Source organism: Ovis aries, chromosome 9, assembly GCF_016772045.2.
Source record: "Ovis aries strain OAR_USU_Benz2616 breed Rambouillet chromosome 9, ARS-UI_Ramb_v3.0, whole genome shotgun sequence".
NCBI lineage: Eukaryota > Metazoa > Chordata > Mammalia > Artiodactyla > Bovidae > Ovis > Ovis aries.
In genome coordinates, this window is record NC_056062.1 from 48,566,633 (window position 1) to 48,584,923 (window position 18,291).

The 18,291-nt window shown below is 38.9% G+C and overlaps 1 protein-coding gene across 1 annotated transcript in view; it reads right to left on the minus strand.

The window, feature by feature from the left end:
• Positions 1 to 2,011: 2,011 nt before the first annotated feature.
• TRPA1 (transient receptor potential cation channel subfamily A member 1) overlaps positions 2,012 to 18,291 on the minus strand; it is a 69,801-nt gene continuing 53,521 nt past the window's right edge. The window contains exons 17-29 of the mRNA XM_027973040.2: positions 17,608 to 17,701; positions 15,645 to 15,704; positions 15,017 to 15,115; positions 13,257 to 13,327; positions 12,505 to 12,667; positions 11,270 to 11,359; positions 9,350 to 9,519; positions 8,663 to 8,792; positions 7,835 to 8,017; positions 5,891 to 5,959; positions 5,431 to 5,544; positions 3,696 to 3,796; positions 2,012 to 2,881 (exon numbers count right to left, since the gene is read on the minus strand). Of these exons, the coding sequence (XP_027828841.2) occupies positions 2,677 to 2,881; positions 3,696 to 3,796; positions 5,431 to 5,544; positions 5,891 to 5,959; positions 7,835 to 8,017; positions 8,663 to 8,792; positions 9,350 to 9,519; positions 11,270 to 11,359; positions 12,505 to 12,667; positions 13,257 to 13,327; positions 15,017 to 15,115; positions 15,645 to 15,704; positions 17,608 to 17,701 (1,549 nt within the window). The 3' untranslated portion in view covers positions 2,012 to 2,676. The remainder of the gene's footprint in view (positions 2,882 to 3,695; positions 3,797 to 5,430; positions 5,545 to 5,890; positions 5,960 to 7,834; positions 8,018 to 8,662; positions 8,793 to 9,349; positions 9,520 to 11,269; positions 11,360 to 12,504; positions 12,668 to 13,256; positions 13,328 to 15,016; positions 15,116 to 15,644; positions 15,705 to 17,607; positions 17,702 to 18,291) is intronic.

Consider the following 18,291-nt stretch of genomic DNA (forward strand, 5'->3'; position numbering starts at 1 on the left):
TTCAGTTTCTTCCACCAGTTAGAGGAAAATCATTCAACTTCTCTAGGACAAGAATCGACAGAAAAGGGGCACTAAACTGCTTTTCAGAGGCAGGCTGGACCAGTTTTCTTAGTATCTCTCAGGCTTATAGTGTTTATTATTTTCCCTGATTTTTATTATTTATGTATTTATGTTCATTGAGCATCTGTTATTATCTATTACTCAAGGCCCTGTGCCAGAAACTACACAAGATAAAAGAAAAAAGAAACAGGATGGAATTCTTTTTAAATAGAAATTTATTTATTTTAATTGGAGGTCAATTACTTTACAATATTGTATTGGTTTCACCATATATCAACATGAATCCACCACAGATATACATGTGTTCCCCATCCTGAACCCCCCTCCCTCCTCCCTCCCCATACCATCCCTCTGGGTCGTCCCAGTGCACCAGCCCCAAGCATCCAGTATCATGCATCGAACCTAGAGATGGAATTCTTTAGATTGCTTGAGACTATTCATGATAGTCAATCACTGACCTCAAGAGTCTACCCCCTAGTAGCCAGTGCAACAGACAGAAGTGGCAAAGGAGAAATAAAGTCTCCAGTTCAAAGGAGGCAGGGAGCACCATCTTGGGGCATTAGGAAAGACTTCTACGTGGAGGTGCCATTTAAACTAAAGTGGGAAAAAGTTGGAGAGAGGACACAGAGGACATTCTGGGTGGAAAAGAGATAGTAAGAGGTACGGAGATGGGAAACCATGAAGTTTTTTTTTTCCATTAATTTTTTAATTGGAGAATAATTGCTTTACAATGTTATGTTAGTTTCTGGCGTACAACAATGTGAATCAGTCATAAGTATACATATGTCCCCTCCCTCTTGAACCTCCCTCTCACCCTCCACCCCATCCCACCCCTCTAGGTTGTCACAGAGCACCAGCTTGAGCTCCCTGTATTATACAGCTTCTCCCCATTGTTGTTGTTCAGTCGTGTTCAACTCTTTATGACCCCATGGACTGCAGCACACCAGGCTTCCTTGTCCTTCACTATCTCCCTGAGTTAGCCCAAACTCATGTCCATTGAGTCAGTGATGCCATCCAACCATTTCACTCTCTGTTTCCCCCTTATCTTCCTGCCCTCAGTCTTCCCCATCATCAGGGTCTTTTCCAATGAGCTGGCACATTGTATCAGGTGGACAAAGTATTGGAGCTTTAGCATCAGTCCTTCCAATGAATATTCAGGGTTGATTTCCCTTAGGATTGACTAGTTTGATCTCCTTGCTGTCCAAGGGACTCTCAAGAGTCTTCTCCAGCACCAGTTTGAAAGAATCAGTTCTTTGGTGCTCTTCCCATTAGCTATCTGTTTTACATATGGTAATGTATATGTTTCAATTCTACTCTCTCAATTGGTCTCAACCTCTCCTTCCCCTGCTGTGTTCACAAGTCTGTTCTCTAGGTCTGTTTTTTTCATAATATATACTGTCACTCAGCACTCACCTGTTTGTATGACAGTGTCTGGGAATGTGTGTGTTGGAGGACGGGGGAGGACACCACTGTGTCCATCTCTGGAGCAGAGATGAGTCCTCTGCGGGGGTGTACACCATGACAGTGAGCAGCTGTCAGGAGTTCTTACTAACTGGACAGGGGGCAACTCTGTTATGTCCTGCAGACATAATATCCAGTGGAAAGAAGTAAGCAAGAGAACAAGAAATAAGTAAGAACAAGAAGTAAGAAAGAGAGCACAGAAAATCACCTATGTAAGTAAAAACACACCCCAAACTTAACACTGTTCAACACAACACAAAAATGCATACCCAGGCAAATACATTCATTAAAGAGGGTGTTTCCTGGGTGGAGAGTACCATGAGACTTGAGGCGAAGAGGAAAATGAAATAAGAGAAGGACTTTGAAAGATCAACGATGAGGCGTTGATCATACTTTGTACTGGACATCAAAAGAAAAAGGACATAGATGATGGAGGTGTTTTGCAAACCTCAAAAATAAACATATTAATAATAGAAGGCTTACACAATAATCCTTGGGGTGACTATATAGATTTTACATTTATTATCAGCAGCAGCAACAAAATATACAGAAATAACAGATGCTACATATAGTAAAATTCATGTATAACAGAAGGTCTATTAATTGGGGCCTCATCTCAAAGTGACATCAGGTGTGTTAGGAGCAGCCTGAAGGTAGGGAATTTATTCTGGTGGGAACACAGCACACAGGGTTCCAAGCACAGAGTTTTTCAACCCAGCGTTTTAACACCAAGTGGTAGGATCTAATACAATACTTCATTGTCTAATGCATTTCCCTACTGTAAATTATTAAGCAGGGATCCAGTATTGATATTTGTATTCTAGCTTAATAGTTATTACACATATTACTCCTTATCATTACAATGTGTGTTCTAGTAAATGAGCTTTCTACCCACTCAAATAATTCGAGGTAAAGTCCAACCTGAACTTATTAGCAAGGATAATCCCTGTACCTGGTGACTGGCAGAAAATATGAAGAGAAACAGAAAGTCTACCTTTTATATAGAATACAGGAACCATGATTTCACAAATAGTGAAATCAGAATCACATTTCTGCTTTTTCTTCACTCTTGTCAAATTGGAATGTAGACCCAGTAAGTCACATAACCCCCCATCTGACCATCAGGAACCCGTTGCACAGTTGGACAACTAATACTTAAGGGCTGTGTGTTTTTGCCTTTACTGCCCTCAAAACACAATTCCATTTGCTATTCCTTTGTTCTAACTGCTGTTTCTTAAACCTGTCTTGAAAAGAACTGTGGTAATCTTCATCCTCTGTCTCAGAGATGATTTCCATCTTCTGAATAATGAGTTTAATAAGTTCGTGCTGTTTTTCCAGAAGAGAACCAAGATCCTTCAGCCTGAAAGGAAACACATTTCATGGGTTAATTTCCAATCATCCTTTCAGTCCTTGAGTACAGAAAGCCTACTGGGTTCTAGATCCGATTAACTGGTGGCCTTCCCTGGCGGCTCAGATGGTCAAGAATCTGCCTGCAGTGCAGGACACCTGCGTTCAGTCCCTGGGTTCGGAAGATCCTCTGGAGAAGGAAAATGCACTCCACTCCAGTATTCTTGCCTGGAAAGAAGATGGACAGAAATCCTATGGACAGAGGAGCCTGGCAGGCTACAGTCCATAAGGTAGAAAAGAGTTGGACTCGACTGAGTGACTATCACTTTCACTAGTCATGATCCTCTTAATGAATACATATTTTAAAAGTTTAAGTGATTCTCCCAAGTTTAATTTTCATCCCCATTTTAGAGATTAAACAGTTGCACAGGAAGGTTAAACGCCTTGCCTAGGGTCATGCAGTTAGAACACAGTTGAGTAGGTCTTTGAAAGCAGGTAAATTAGCCCTGAAGCCCTCAGGCTTCACCACTGAACACTGCATAGTTTCTCCAGGGATCCTCAAAGCTTCTAGAGTTTTGATGTAAGAATTCAGACAGCTGATGAAGAACACAGTTTAGGATACTGTTGGGCAAAATGATCTGTCAGTAGCAGCAAATCAGTTGTTGGGTCTAAAAAGAAACAGTCTCAAAATTCTCAGTATACTAGCCACATCATCAATTAAAGCATGACAATATAGATAAACACAATTAGACAATATAGACTTTTACTATTCATCATTATTTAGAGTGTTAAAATTTTAAAATACAGATAAAAGGAAAAATACATACCGGTACTTTTGCTTCATTATTTCTGTTTCTAAAGATGTATCAACATTTGGTATTTCTTGTCTCGTTTCATGGGGGCAAAAGATATAATGAAACACACCACGCTATGGGATAAGAGATTAATAGTTATTCAGGTAGAACTCCATTCAGGAACTAGTTCCTGAACAGGTGCCATCAGTCAACTACAAGGCGGGCATGCCAGCACAAATATTCAGAGACACAATCATGGCCCTCAAGGAGTTCACAGCCTTTTGATAGAAATAGACAAATATAAACAGCCATAAAATGAAGTCACACATGTAACTGAGGGATGTATAAGATGTATAGTTAATATAGAAGATGGAATAAACTGGAATAGGAGATTGTTTAGGAAAAGGTGTGACTGAACCATATTTTCTCATTAAAAACATCCAACACAAATAGTGGTATTCCACACATGATTGGTTGTTATTTCTCTCAAACTGCTTTGCACCATTATCCAACACAACTTAATGTAACATGGGGAAATTTCTGGAATAGACTTTTTTTTAGTGTCTTTTTTCTTATTTATTTATTTTTATTGAAATGTAGTTGATTTACAATGTTGTTAATTCCTGCTGTACAGCAAAGTGATCTGATTATACCTATATATACAATCTTTTTTAATATTCTTCTCCATAGTGGTTTATCATAGGATTTTTTGCTTTTCTTAAATATTTTTAAAATTTATTTATTTGTAATTGGAGGATAATTGCTTTACAATATTGTGTTAGTTTTTAAATGTCTTTTAAACCATCAGTGCACTGCAAAGGGTCAAAGGCAGGTGTGAAATGACCAGGAATCAGGTAACTGTAGTCATTTAGGCAAGAGAAGATGGCCACAGATGGCCACAGGCCACAGGGGAAGTCAGGTGGACCAAATGTGGGATCGATTGGGTGTGAAGGTGAGAAAGGGAAAGGAGATGGATGACATCTCTCATAGGCAAATGAACGGTGCTGACATCCAATGAAACATGAAGGTCTGGAAAAAGATGGAATGGTTTCACCCTCTCCCTGTAGGGGATGATAAGAGGAGGTGAAACAAGAGGAGTAGAGATCATAAGTGTGCTTTACATGAGTTTGTTCTGAACAGCAGTATTTGAGGTACCTTGGAGATACACCAGAGAAGTGGTGATGGCAACCGCAGTTATGAGAGAAATCAAACAAAAATAATGTAGTGCAGAATAAAGCCTAAGCCCATACTGAGAGTGACCTTATCATTTATAACTACATAATGGAAATGCAAAGAGTCGGACACGGCTGAGTGACTGAACTGAACTGAACTGAATGGAAACTCAACCTATGAAGAACTCAGAAAGAATTAGAATCCAGTACTTCTGACTGTTAGTATAAGTTCCTTTTCCATTATAATGCAATAGCCTTGTTCAGTCTTTAACACTTTGTATATTTTCTGTAATGTACACTCTCCCTGTGTGTGTAAGTACCTGTTTATATATACACATGTATTCTATATATGTACACACATATCTGCACACATATGTAAGTCACACATGACTAGGAAGAACAAATGAAGTATGCCTACACTGGTCCACCCACTCTCTACTCTCACTGGGGGATGTGGTACGTATTTAACACGGAGGCTATGGATGAGCCACTTGGAAGACGGAAACTTTGCCCATAAACGGGCACCCTTAGGGATAACACAATGAGTGAATGCCAATATCATGTGACTGATGACAGTATTTGTCACATGTACTTACTAATATCCCTCTGCTGTATCTGGGTCTGTTGGGATACACGATGATGGATTTCTGATCAACTTTGTGTAGGAACCAGAGCGGCAGCTTCTTCTCCAAGCTGGTGTGAAGTTCCACCTAAAGTACGTTTGGGATTTATTGATAAGAATCACTGACGTTCTTGGTCCAGCCTCTAACTACCTGGCTGGCCAAATGCCAACATAGAAAGAGGCTCAGGCAATTACCCAGTTTCTCTGCTGAGATTGTTGGGGAAAATCTTTGTCATGATTACTGACTCTCAGACCAGAGCAGGAGTGCTACGCTGACACAAAGAACCGGCAGGGTGGGGTACCTCTCAGGGCTGAGACAATACCTGTATTAAATAACTGTGTTCTCAGAAATCAGCAGCGTTTATACCTGAATAATTGGGAAGTCATTAGTGAGTTCAGTAAGTCATAATGAAATAAATAAATATAACACTTACCTGCATGGCAATTCTCTTCAACAGTGCGTGTTTCTGGACCTCAGCAATGTCACCAACTGCCAAACCAATCTGAAGGACAACAGGGCAGCGAACCACTATTGGTTTAATGACTCATCTAAAAGTGTGTGTGTTGTCCCTTTGGCTACAGTCAGAGTGGGCTTGCAATTTACTAGCAGGGCCTCAAGACACTGTGCTTACACACCGTACAGAAACCTGCAAAAGCCTGTAGACCTTTGTAACAGTGCTGGTCACATCAGTGGGTCCAGTAGTCATAAGTGTTCTCATGAAAAGTGAGGGCACACAGATTAACCTGCACTTCATCTTAACTTAAAATGAAAATATGTTACTTTTGGACAATACAGGGGTGAAGTGAAAGTCGCTCAGCCATGTCCGACTCTTTGAGACCCCACGGACTACATATAGTCCATGGAATTCTCCAGGCCAGAATACTGGAGTGGGTAGCCTTTCCCTTCTCCGGGGGATCTTCCCAACCCAGGGATAGAAACCCAGGTCTCGCACATTGCAGGCAGGTTCTTTACCAGCTGAGCCACAAGGGAAGCCTGGGATTGGTGTAGCCATGCAAAATGGTTGCAAACTCCAGGAGTTGAGCACTTGAGGGAAACAAGAGTGACCTGACAACATGGAAAAGCTAAAACATTAAGCTGAGGGAATGGAAGGAATTTATATCTTCCATATTTGAGGAGGAAAAGGTTTGCTTTAAAGGTGAGTGAGGCTCTGATAAAGTCTCCCTCTAGAAATCCACAGCTAGGTAGAATTAAGTGAGGTAAGCTGTCAGCTTAGTTCTATTGAACCTGAATTAAATCAGCTACATTCACTCACTCTCTCATCACCTGTTAGGAACTTCGGACATGTCTATGCCAAATCAGCCTTCTACAGGCGGTAGCCAGAGAGAAAAAACCAGTCCATGCTCTCAAGGAGCTCAGAGTCAAGTGAAATCCATGACAGGACTCTGGCTGCCCAGGACACCACCGTATGCCCAGTGCTTAGAACAGTCCATGGGACTGCAAGAGTCAGACATGACTTAGTGACTCAACAACAGCATGAATCAAAACATTGCATAGTCTGTATTATCATTTTTTTCCATCAGCACTGCCTAGCACAGTCTCTGCTGTACAGTCAGATTCAGACAAAATGTACTGAATGTGTGCTTGTCCATGTGTTTATCTATAAATATTTATTTCTATGGACAGTCACAAATTCAGTAACAATTTTGCCAGTGAAGGCTCCCCATGGACCCGGAATTGGGATGTATCTCTGTCTACATCAACCAAGATGCCCGTGGCTGGAGCAAACTCCCTACGGAAGAGAACACCTGTGTCTGCCGAGGGCATCCAGGCTCTGACTGGCTCGGAGGTGGCAGCTGAATGCTGCCGATGCCCTCTGCGTGAGCGACTCTTCCCTGCTTGAATCTCCAGAGGGTCAATGAGAAATTCTAGCGCAGAGATGAGGTCTTAATCTTCCACTCCATGAAGGTCTCTGCCTAACCTCTGACCCTCAGCCCAGCTGCAAAGCAGCACTCACCATTCATCATTTCTTTATTACTCTGTTGATACTTTGTACTTCTTCATGGCAGTTAGAGGTGATGTCAGGCTACACATTTATTTGTTTACTACTCATTTTCATGACAAGTTTATAAACATGTCAGGGCTGGGTACTGGTATGTTTTGTTCACTGTTGGGCCTGGATCAGTGTCTGGCATTTTGGTAGATTCTTGGTAAATATTTGCTAAATAGATGCATCTTAGCATCCCCTAACCTCACACTGCCTGGCTCACCCCAGGTACTAATGAATGTTGAATGAATGAATTTTATAGCAGTTCCTTTTCTCCCTTCATGAAAGGAGACAAAAGAGGCTACAAAGCATTATCATTCTTAAACGTCCCAAGTGATCTGCTGACAGCAAACAAAAGGATAAATTACTTACAAGTAAATTCATGAGGACAATTGGGACGAACATGGTGAATGTGATAAGGTGTACAAAGGACAGAAGTGGATACTCCAATTCATCCTTCAAATATGGCTCTAGGAAGGCATCGTGATAATTGATGTCTCCTAGCATCATGCTGAAGGTCTGCATTATAGAAAGGAATGGAGAGCTGAAAGCATCCTGGGAAAAGACAGTAAGGGGAGAATGAAATTCAAAATGCATATATTAAAAAAAAATATTCGCTAGAGAGTAAAATGGTAGAAATCACATTCAAAGTACTTTTTAAAAAGTCATAAGAGTATGCTACTGAAATACAGTGATAAGAACTATCAATACTAATAAACTGGTGGTAAAGTCATCAAAACGGCTTCCTTGGTGGCTCAGTGGTAAAGAATCTGCCTGCCAAACAGAAGACACAGCTTCATTCCCTAGGTTGGGAAGATCCCCCGGAGGAGGAAATGGCAACCCACCCCATTAACCTTGCCTGGGAAATCCCATAGACAGAGGAGCCTGGTGGCCTACAGTTCATATTGTCGTGAAAGAGTCGGATGTGACTAAACAACAACAGCAACAACAAAAGTCCTCAGGAAGATCTTTTCTGCACATATAACAAATCACCATGCACTAGACATAAACTTTCTGACAATGGAAAAAGTCATTTACTTTCCCCTGTGATAAAACTCATGTGAATGCTATTATATCAGATAAAAAATATTCAAATATTGTGAGGTTACTATGAATTTTGTACACCATTAAGATTTAAGTATAAATATGTATTCCCAGTATTCACAGCAACAAAATCAACGACTCATGCAAATACCTCACCTGGAAATTCAGGAGCACGTAAAAGCAGAGTCCAAAAGCCACAAGAAGGAAGACAAACACGATTGTCGATTTCAACAGAGTTTTCATAATCACCTCCAACATCACGATAAAAATTCCACACTTTTCAAATCTAGGGACATTTTGAAAATTACAACATTTATTCACTTTTCTGCTGAAACGGAATTTCATTCAGTGTCAGTAGTTATGAGGCACCAGGTACTAAGTTTCATAGATGAGATCATTGAGGCCATCTACTTTCAGAGAGGGACACGAGAATTTGTGAAGAGTCAAGCCTTTTATTTTCAAACTGTCAAACTGCCCTGTTTTCTTTTGTTTTTACTTCTTCCTAATGTTTATCTTGAATTGTTTTACCACTTGGCCACTGAAAATTATTTCATAGCTTCCCAGTATCAATGCTACCAATTGCTTACAGGCTTCCCAGGTGGTGAAGTGGTAAAGAATTTGCCTGCTAATGCAGGAGACGCAAGAGACGTGGGGTCTATCCCTGAGTCAGGAAGATGCCCTGGAGAAGGAAATGACCACCCACTCAGTATTCTTGCCTGGGAATTCCCATGGACAGAGGAGCCTGGCGGGCCACAGTTCATGGGGTCGCAAAGAGTCGGCCATGATTTAGTGACTACACAACAACAACAACGAAGGATGTAGAAATCACTCAAGCTGGTTTACCTCTGAAGATACAATAAGAAGTTCATCCAGTAGAGGAAAATAGCAACCGCTCCACACTGCCACTGCACATATGCTGGTATCCTGATGAACAAGGGCGACACAAATATGATGCTGGTTGTATAGATGATCCATTCAGCTGCGTTGTCCTTATCCAAAAAGTAATTCCTTTTCTGGGGTTGAAAAGAGTAAAGAATTACCACATGTAGAGCCTGAGACCTGGACACTTACGGATGGTTATATATATGTAACCAGTAACAACGTTTGTCTGGCATTACAGCTGGCGAGAAGTTTAGGACCAAGGGGCCACCAGCTCTTGCCATCCTGGACTTAACTCAGAGTCTTGGGTATAAATCAGTATTAGAGGTGCCCCGGCCTCTCCTGCTGACCTGGCATTTTGGGAGCCTAAGCAATTCTATAAGTTTTGAGGCTTTACTCATAAAGTTCACTCCATCTTAAGGAAACTCCTGGGGGGCTGCAAGTTGTTTAGTAATTCCTTTCTGTCTATATAAAGACATGCATGTGGATTTCTCAGGATAATGAACTAAAGCTGCTTCTAAGGAGGTTTGGGGCCAGTGCTAAGACTTCATTACCATAATGATTTGTTGTCATCTATTCTTAAATATTTCATGTTTTGAGCATCAGATTTCCCATAGGGTAGACAATTTACATATCAATAAGGAACTGTGGAGACCAAAACTAATAAAGAAATCATACAACTTTACAGTTCAATATAAACTATCATTTGTAATCCTCGTCTTTCAAAAATAAAAATAATGACAAGAGAGAATAAATAATATGCCCTAAATCATTTAAGGAATAGTGGAACAATATAGTCTTAACTCTAAGAATTGTGACAATTTAGTGGAAATGTGTGTGTATGTGTGTGTGTGTGTACTTGCGATGTATAATATCAGACAAATGCAAAGTACTATTATTACTACTAACATTCTTTAATGCAAATATCCTTGTGCTTATATCATGTAACGTAAATTCTTTCAGAAAATGAGGCATTGTATAAAAGCTGTATGACTTATAAAAAACACAAAATTATACCAAAAAATGAATAATGAAAGACTTTAAGCTTCCACACTGAGAGATAAATGATTGATGCCATTTATCAACTGCATCAAAGACCTACACATAATTTATATAAACCTTGGGTCTGATCTGAATGTGTGTTCACCTGTTTAAAAAGACATTGTTGTTGTTGTTGTCTAGTTGCTAAGTCATGTCTGACTCTTTGTGACCCCACAGACTGTAGCCAGTCAGGCTCCTCTGTCCCTGGGATTTCAAGTAGGAATACTGGAGTGGGTTGCCATTTCCTTCTCCAAGGGATCTTCCCTACCCAGGGATCAAACCTGAGTCTCCTGGATTGGCAGGTGGATTCTTTACCACTGAGCCACCTGTAAAAATTATGCAATAAAAAGGTTCCCCAATTTCACTGTAACTTGAAATTTTATCTAATAAAGTAAAGCATTTCTATTAGGAAAGGAATTCAAAGATCCATTTGAAATGGAGTCTTAAGCCAAATAAACAGTTACACCTGAAATTACTTCTGTGAACAGTGACATTTAAAATTATGAAATTGAAAAAATCTGTGTTAGCAAAATATGAAATATATCTCAGAGAAAAAGGTCTTTCAAAAGTTCATCAGAGCTGGGTAGACACATACATACTAATAAAACTGGAACCACTTGCTTCAGATAAATCAAATAGGCACCATCCAATGCAGGGGCCTTATCTGAAATCATGTAATTTCTAAATTTTGAAGAGTTTATACTTGGTATATCTGATTTATACATTCATCCAGCTATGTGATTTTATTCTGACATAAATTGCTTCAATAATAGTTTAGCAATTAATCTATATTTTGCATATTAAAATATTTGCAACTGTAAAGATATAAAATATATCATGTACCTGTTGGAAAATTTGGGCCACTTCTTTGCAGTATCCTAATATACTTGATAGCAAAACTAAAATCATACAGAAATTTATAGCGTAGGAATTCTGAAACAAAAAAGACAAAGTTGTAAAGGATATCAAAGAAAACAACACTTTTCTTCATCATTTTCACTATTAAACATTTGTTTTTATCTGCTTTTATTTCTAGGTACTGTCCATTTTTTCTTTAAACAGAAAACTCTCATGATGCCAATATAAAGACAACACAATCATTTCATAATGTCTTTATTAATAGAGGTTGCCAATTGAATTCTAAAGGAAAACGAATCTATAGATCTATATAATTTCTTTAACTGTGGTAAAATACATATAACATAAAGTTTACATTTCAAAAATGTTACATTTTACATATAGAGTTACCTTTTAACACGTACAATTCTGTGGCATGAAGTACATTCACAATGTTATACGAGTATTACCTAGTTCCATGCCTGTTTCATCACCTCCAAATGGAAATCCTATCCCTGCTAAGCATCACTTCCCCCTCCCCAGTATCCTTGGCAGCTAGAAATCTGCTTCCCTGTATATGCTTAGTTGTTCAGTCCTGTCCGACTTGTTGCGACCCCGTGGACTATACCCTGCCAGGCTCCTCTGTCCATAGGGATTCTCCAAGCCAGAATACTGGAGTGGGTTGCCGTGCCCTCCTCCAGGGGATCTTCCCAACCCAGGGAGCGAATCCAGGTCTCCCACATTGAAGGCAGATTCTTTACCATCTGATCCTCCAGGGAAGCCCTTGAATACTGAGGTGGGTAGCCTACCCCTCCTCCAGGGGATTGTCCTGATGCAAAAATCTAACCGGGGTCTCCTGCATTGCTCTTTACCAGCTGAGCTACCAGGGAAGCCTACTTCCTTGTATATCTTATTTTAAATTTTTATACTTCAGCACCCATCTAAGCTAGGTACATGTCAATGTACCTTATACATATGAGGTGCATTGGCTCTCATACATGTCAATTCCTTTTGTTAGTTGATAAGCTCATTTATTGATCTATTGATTTATATTCCCTCTCATTCTACAAAGGGTTTTAGAAGTTGCTACATATATGAATTCTATAAACTCTTTGTATTAAACAAAGTCTTGATAGTTCAGATTTATTATGAGGTTAAAGTATTTTCTAAAGAAAAAATGCCCACAGTTCTGAAAATCTCTTGTTTTAAAAAGTTGGAATATAAAAACCAATTGAAGATACCTTGGTGTCTAAAATTTCTGAATGGTCACTAGTTTCATTGATGATTCCAGTTGAGTTGAAAGCCATACCTGGTCTGATACTGACAACAAGAAAGGTCATGGGAAACAGACCAAGACAGTAAGATCCTAGGTTCAAAACATGGGCTCTAAACCCATAAGCCAACCTACAAAACATAAGCAAACCACAACTGAGTGTTTCAACCACAAATATTCAGTTAAGATACCTGCAGAAAGAGGAGTTATAGTCTCTTCTGGAAATGTATTTGATAAATTCATTGAACTTGAAAGATTTTGGAATTCGCCTTTTTCATTTCCAGAAAAGGAATCACAACTTCCTAGGAAATTATGACTTACTTAAAATCTCTCACCAATTAATGGAAGGAACTTTAGCTCTGACTCCAAGTTGAATGCTCTTCCCAGGAATACTCTTGTTACTTCATTGTCTGCTAAACTGCAGAGCCCAGGAATGCTTCTTTGTGTTTTATATAATGATCCCCCCAAATATTTCATTTAATGCTAAAGATAAATTAATATCAACATTTTTAATACCAAAATTTGCCTTTGACATATTTCTTTTTTAAAGTATAAAACATTAAAAGTAATAAAATATAAAGTATTCTGATACCATTAAACAATTATTTAGAAGATTTTTTAATAATCAAATATTACTGGGTTAGTTTATTTTTTGTTTTGCAAGATTTTTAATGAATTTAATGAGAGCAACATTCAAAAGAAACACTACTTAATACCCACCATTTCATAAGTAAGTATTCTTTACACACAGGGTGGTTGAGAAGCTCTATGCGGTTATGTTGCACCATTGCCTGAGAAATAAGGAAAGATCAATAAAAATACAATCACATTAAACTCTTGAGTATAAACTCAGCTTTTTGTTTGCTGGCTTTATAACTTTATTTTGATTTTATTAAAACAACACTTGCTTATTTTAGAAAATTTGAAAAATCAAAAATTCTATCAAGAATACGTTTCTTTAAAAAAAAACACACAAGCTAGAGAGAACCATTTTCTACAGATGCTAAAATGATTTGCATGGAACAGATGTGAGAGTCAGCTGTCATCACCAGTCTTACAGGCATAAAATCCACGTCTCCTTCCTTCACACTCCAAGTCCTCAGTGAGCCTTTTAAATTTTTTTTTTTTTCCTGATGTGGACAATTTTTGAAATCTTTATTGAATTTGTTACAGTATTGTTTCTTTTTTATGTTTTGCTTTTTTTGGCCATGAGGCATGTGGGATCTTGGCTCCCCAACCAGGGATTGAACCGGTGAACCGGCACCCCCCTGCCTTGGAAGGGGAAGTCTTAACCACTGGACAGCCAGGAATTCCCATCAGCCAGCCTTTTAAATTTCACATTAGGTGATGGCTGGTACCATGGTCTGTATCAAAGCCTTCCACGTAGGGAAATGAACTCATTTAAGGTAAATGAAAGTTCTTAATTGATCTAGAACAGTGCTGTCCAATGGAACTTTCTGCAGTGATGAAAATTTCTATATCTATGCTGTTGAGCAAAAGAGCTACAAGCCACATAGGCTTCTGAGGGCTTAAAACATGGCTACTGCAAATAAAGTAATGAATTTTTAACTTTATTTTAATTTTTCATTAATTTTCATTTAAGCAGTCACATGTGGTTCAGTTACTATATTATGAGAGAATCGATCTGGATCCTACACCACCATTTGCCATCCAGCCTTCAAATGTGTTTTCTTCCACATGCTCACAAGCTTTTGTGTTGCCAATATTTACACCACAAGTCTGCTGCTCCATGTGGCTAAAATCTGTTGAAACTAGTAGCTGCTGTCCTTTTAGACCAGAAACCCACTCATCTGATACCTGTTTTCCTCTGCAGTTATTTGAGTTTGAAACTCCTGGTTTACCAAGGAGATTGTCTGCATGGCTTTCAAGACCTCTCTTACAAGAAATGTAAAAGCACTCTTTGGAATATGAACTGGTTTGGATCCAGTCTCTTGGGAAATTTGGGTCCAAACTGTGTGATTAGTGCCTGCTTTCAGATTGGGTTCACTCTTCCAGAAGGATATAAGGGCTGCTGAGAGGTTTGCACTTACTCTGGAGGCCAGTGGTTAGCTGACTTTGGAATCGATGACTGTAAACTGTCACCCCTGCATTTTCCTGGGGTTTTACACTATTGAAAACTCTTATATATGTATGTCTGCATTGAAGTGGATGGAGGCAGGAGCAGACGCTGATGGTCAGCCTGTGTTGTTTATGGTTTATTGGATTCTGGGTTGGGCAGATCTAGCATGACCATTAGGACTAAGGTGATCAACAGTGTGGAATTTTAAGGGTACCAAATTACAAATCATTTTGTATGATTGCTTTCTTTACTAACAAATAAAGAATTAGGCTGCATGGCATACACAGAGATCAAACTATAAACCTGGAATTTCTCTCCAGACTCCTTCCTGGAACTATCATACCAAAACATTACAGAATTCATGGAGAAACTACCTGAATAAGGAAAATAGTGGACTTACATTGAGAGTTAAAAGAGGCTCATATATGACGTCCTGTACAGGTGTTCCTTTTTTGGTGAATTCTAATGGACACTGAAGATATGTGAAATTATACTCGATCTGTAGAAGATAACAATTTTTAAAAATTGCAGTCTAGCATAGGCCCCCAAAGTCCTTCTTAATACATCAAATATGCAACCCTATCATTCTGCTGAATATTAAGTGATTCAAATAAAGTTGAGCCATTTAACCTGAAGAAAAGTAAATAAGCTATTCTATATTCATTTCAAAAAATAAATGTGCCAACAGGGTATTTGATTCCTTTCTAAATAACTCTCTAGTTGTGGGGAAAAAAATGTCTTCTAGAAAGACCACTTAGATCTTTTAGAATTTCATTCTCCAGGCAATATTACACAAGAAAATATAAAGATATAAATAATAAGGCTAAATAAAACTATTAGAAACAATTAATCCATGAGAGAAAACTGAAGATCCGAGGGAAAAATTATCTCATGAGTAGATAATATAATAATATAAGAAATGAAGACAATTACCATCTTTTGAGATTCTGAGGTTCTAGTAACATTATTTTTACTATTCCTTAAAGAGTTAGAATGCATTTCAAGTTATTATGATAAAATAAACTTACATGGTAGTCTTGGGAGGACTTGTCTTCTGTGGAGGGCATGACGCAAAAATCTAAAAGTACCTTTGAGAGAGAAAGACTGACAAAGCTATTGGGCAGGAGACTATATCCAAGATGGTATTTGGTCCCATTTCTAAAATAATACCCACGATATTACTTTCCCCTTCCTTTGCTTCTTGTACCTCAAAGACTTGTACACTATGATCTAAGTCATTCAGGAACAAAGTCTAAAACATGAAAGTATTAACACGTACCACTGCATGCCTCAGCAATACCAAGTGATATAGAAAAATACACACCTGAGAATGAGATTGCATTTACTAACTTTTAGGTAAGAAATATTCCATTTGCTTTGCCTAAAACTTGATGTCTTTCTGGGTTCCTAGAAAATATGTAGATGATTGAGGATTCCTTTGCTTAGCATCTTCCAGTGATAACTTAATTGTCTCTAACCGAGACCTTTCAGCTGAGTCCTGAGTTCTTCCCACAGTCTAGGTTGCTTCTTCTGTATCACCTGATCCTGGAATATTGTGTTTGCTTCTGTACCTGGCTTGCTGAGCAACAGTGACAAAGTTCACATCCAAAGTGGTGTGGACAGAATGTTAGACCATGGATATTACAATGACAAACAGTTGGAGGCCCTCGAGATGCTCAGTTAAGGGAGAAATCACTGAAGAGTTAAGCATTAGATCCTCCCCTGGGAAGTGTAGGGACAGATATTTTGTGGGGGGTTCCTATCTACTACATAAACAATTTGAGTAACCCCAAATCTGTGCGCTGGGACCTTTCTGGTGGCCCCAAATCATGATCCTGAGAAAGAAATTCTGCCCAGTCAGTCTGCCCTGCTGAAACCAGATGTGGACACAAGGCCCCAGGTAACCCCATCAGTAGGTCCCTTGGAGTTCCTGGGACATCTGGTCAACCCTACCTGCAGGACACAAGGGTAGAGGGTTAGACAGCACCTTGAAGGGGAGACACAGGAACTCAGGCCCCATTGAGAGGGCATGCTTGTCCTGGCTGGTCTCAAGCACCAAGGCAACTTAAAAATTTTGAGGCAGTCTCTGTTGATGACCCAGCAGCAGTACTAGGAGTCATAACAGACATCACGAAAAAGAAAGACAAGTCCAGTCAATTGTGCTGTGCAGGGAAGAACCAGACACAGGCCTGGCTATTACAGTTTGAAAGCTTTGTAATAACCAGCACCGGCAAACTGAAGGCTGGGCTGCCAGAGGAAGGGGAAGGTCATGGAAGGATTGTGTATGTTACACAAATGTGTGATGTGAGGCTAAACTAAAAGACTTTTAATTCCCCCTAGTTAAAAAAAAAAATTCATAATACTAAAATAATACCAAGTCATTATAGAAAATGAACTAGAAAATATATAGTAACATGAAGAAGAAAAGGAAAACCAAATCATAATCACAACTGTAATTCCTATTAGCATTTTGGAATAATTTCTATGTTTTCCATATGTGAATATTTATAACTTTTTATTATTATTCATAATGCTGCAGAAAGCATCATTGCACATAAATATGTCTATACATCTGATTATTCATTAGGACAGATCCAAACAACTGGAATTACTGAGTGAGAAAATCTGAAATCATGTTCACAACTAATAAATGCAAATTTGAAATAATAACATGCATGCCCCCAACATCTAGAGGCTTTATTCAGCTGGCAACCTCCTCTAGTGCTCTCTGCTCTAGACTTGGATTGTTTGAATAAAAAAAAACATGTTTAACATATTTTCCTACATTGCACATAACCACTAATAAGATTTTTTAATCCAAGTAGGTCCTTCTTAAATTTGTTGGCTAGACTCCCTTGTAGCCTATATAAAACTAAATGCTTAATTTTAAAGATGGAAATTACTATGTTTAGGTTGTGATTACAACAATAAATCCTCACATTTATTACATGCCAAGCATATACCCAGAGGAATTTTGTTTTTAGAACTTACTTTCATGCATTCAGGGAGGTATTCTACCAGTTCTATGACTGGACATCTATTGGTAGGAGAACAATGATTAAAAACCTTGAAACACTCTCCCCATCTGTAAAAAAATAAACACAATTCTTAAACTTTCTGTTGTGTGCAACAACAGAACTACCAGTTGAAATTCAAGATTACTATCTTTAGGAGAAATTGATCGGTTAGTTGAAATTCAAGATTATTGTGTTTAGGAGAAACTGACTGGTTCCAACGGAATCAATATGTGAACTGAAATCAATCCAATAGAGTCCTTATTCATTCATGGAAATTAGAAATGTGGGCAAATTCAAGGATGGTTGTTATAATCACTGTTCTGACTCTATCTAAATGCCTTTTCAAGAAGGTAGGTTTTGGCCTTGATTTCCCCCTGAAGTCATGAAGGGGTATTACTTTCAAAGCTGGTCATGCTGTGTGGAGACATCCACATCACAAACATACAACAAGAACATAGTACTGGTCACATGACACTTTACCTTTAACCCAGGTATACATCCTGTATTGAATTAAACTACAAAGTAACATGTATCAGGGCTTCCCGGGTGGCTCGGTGGTAAAGAATCTGCCTGCCAAGCAGGAGACAGTGGGTCCAATCCCTGTGCTAGAAAGAACCCCTGGAGAAGGGAATGGCAACCCATTCCAGTATCGTTGCCT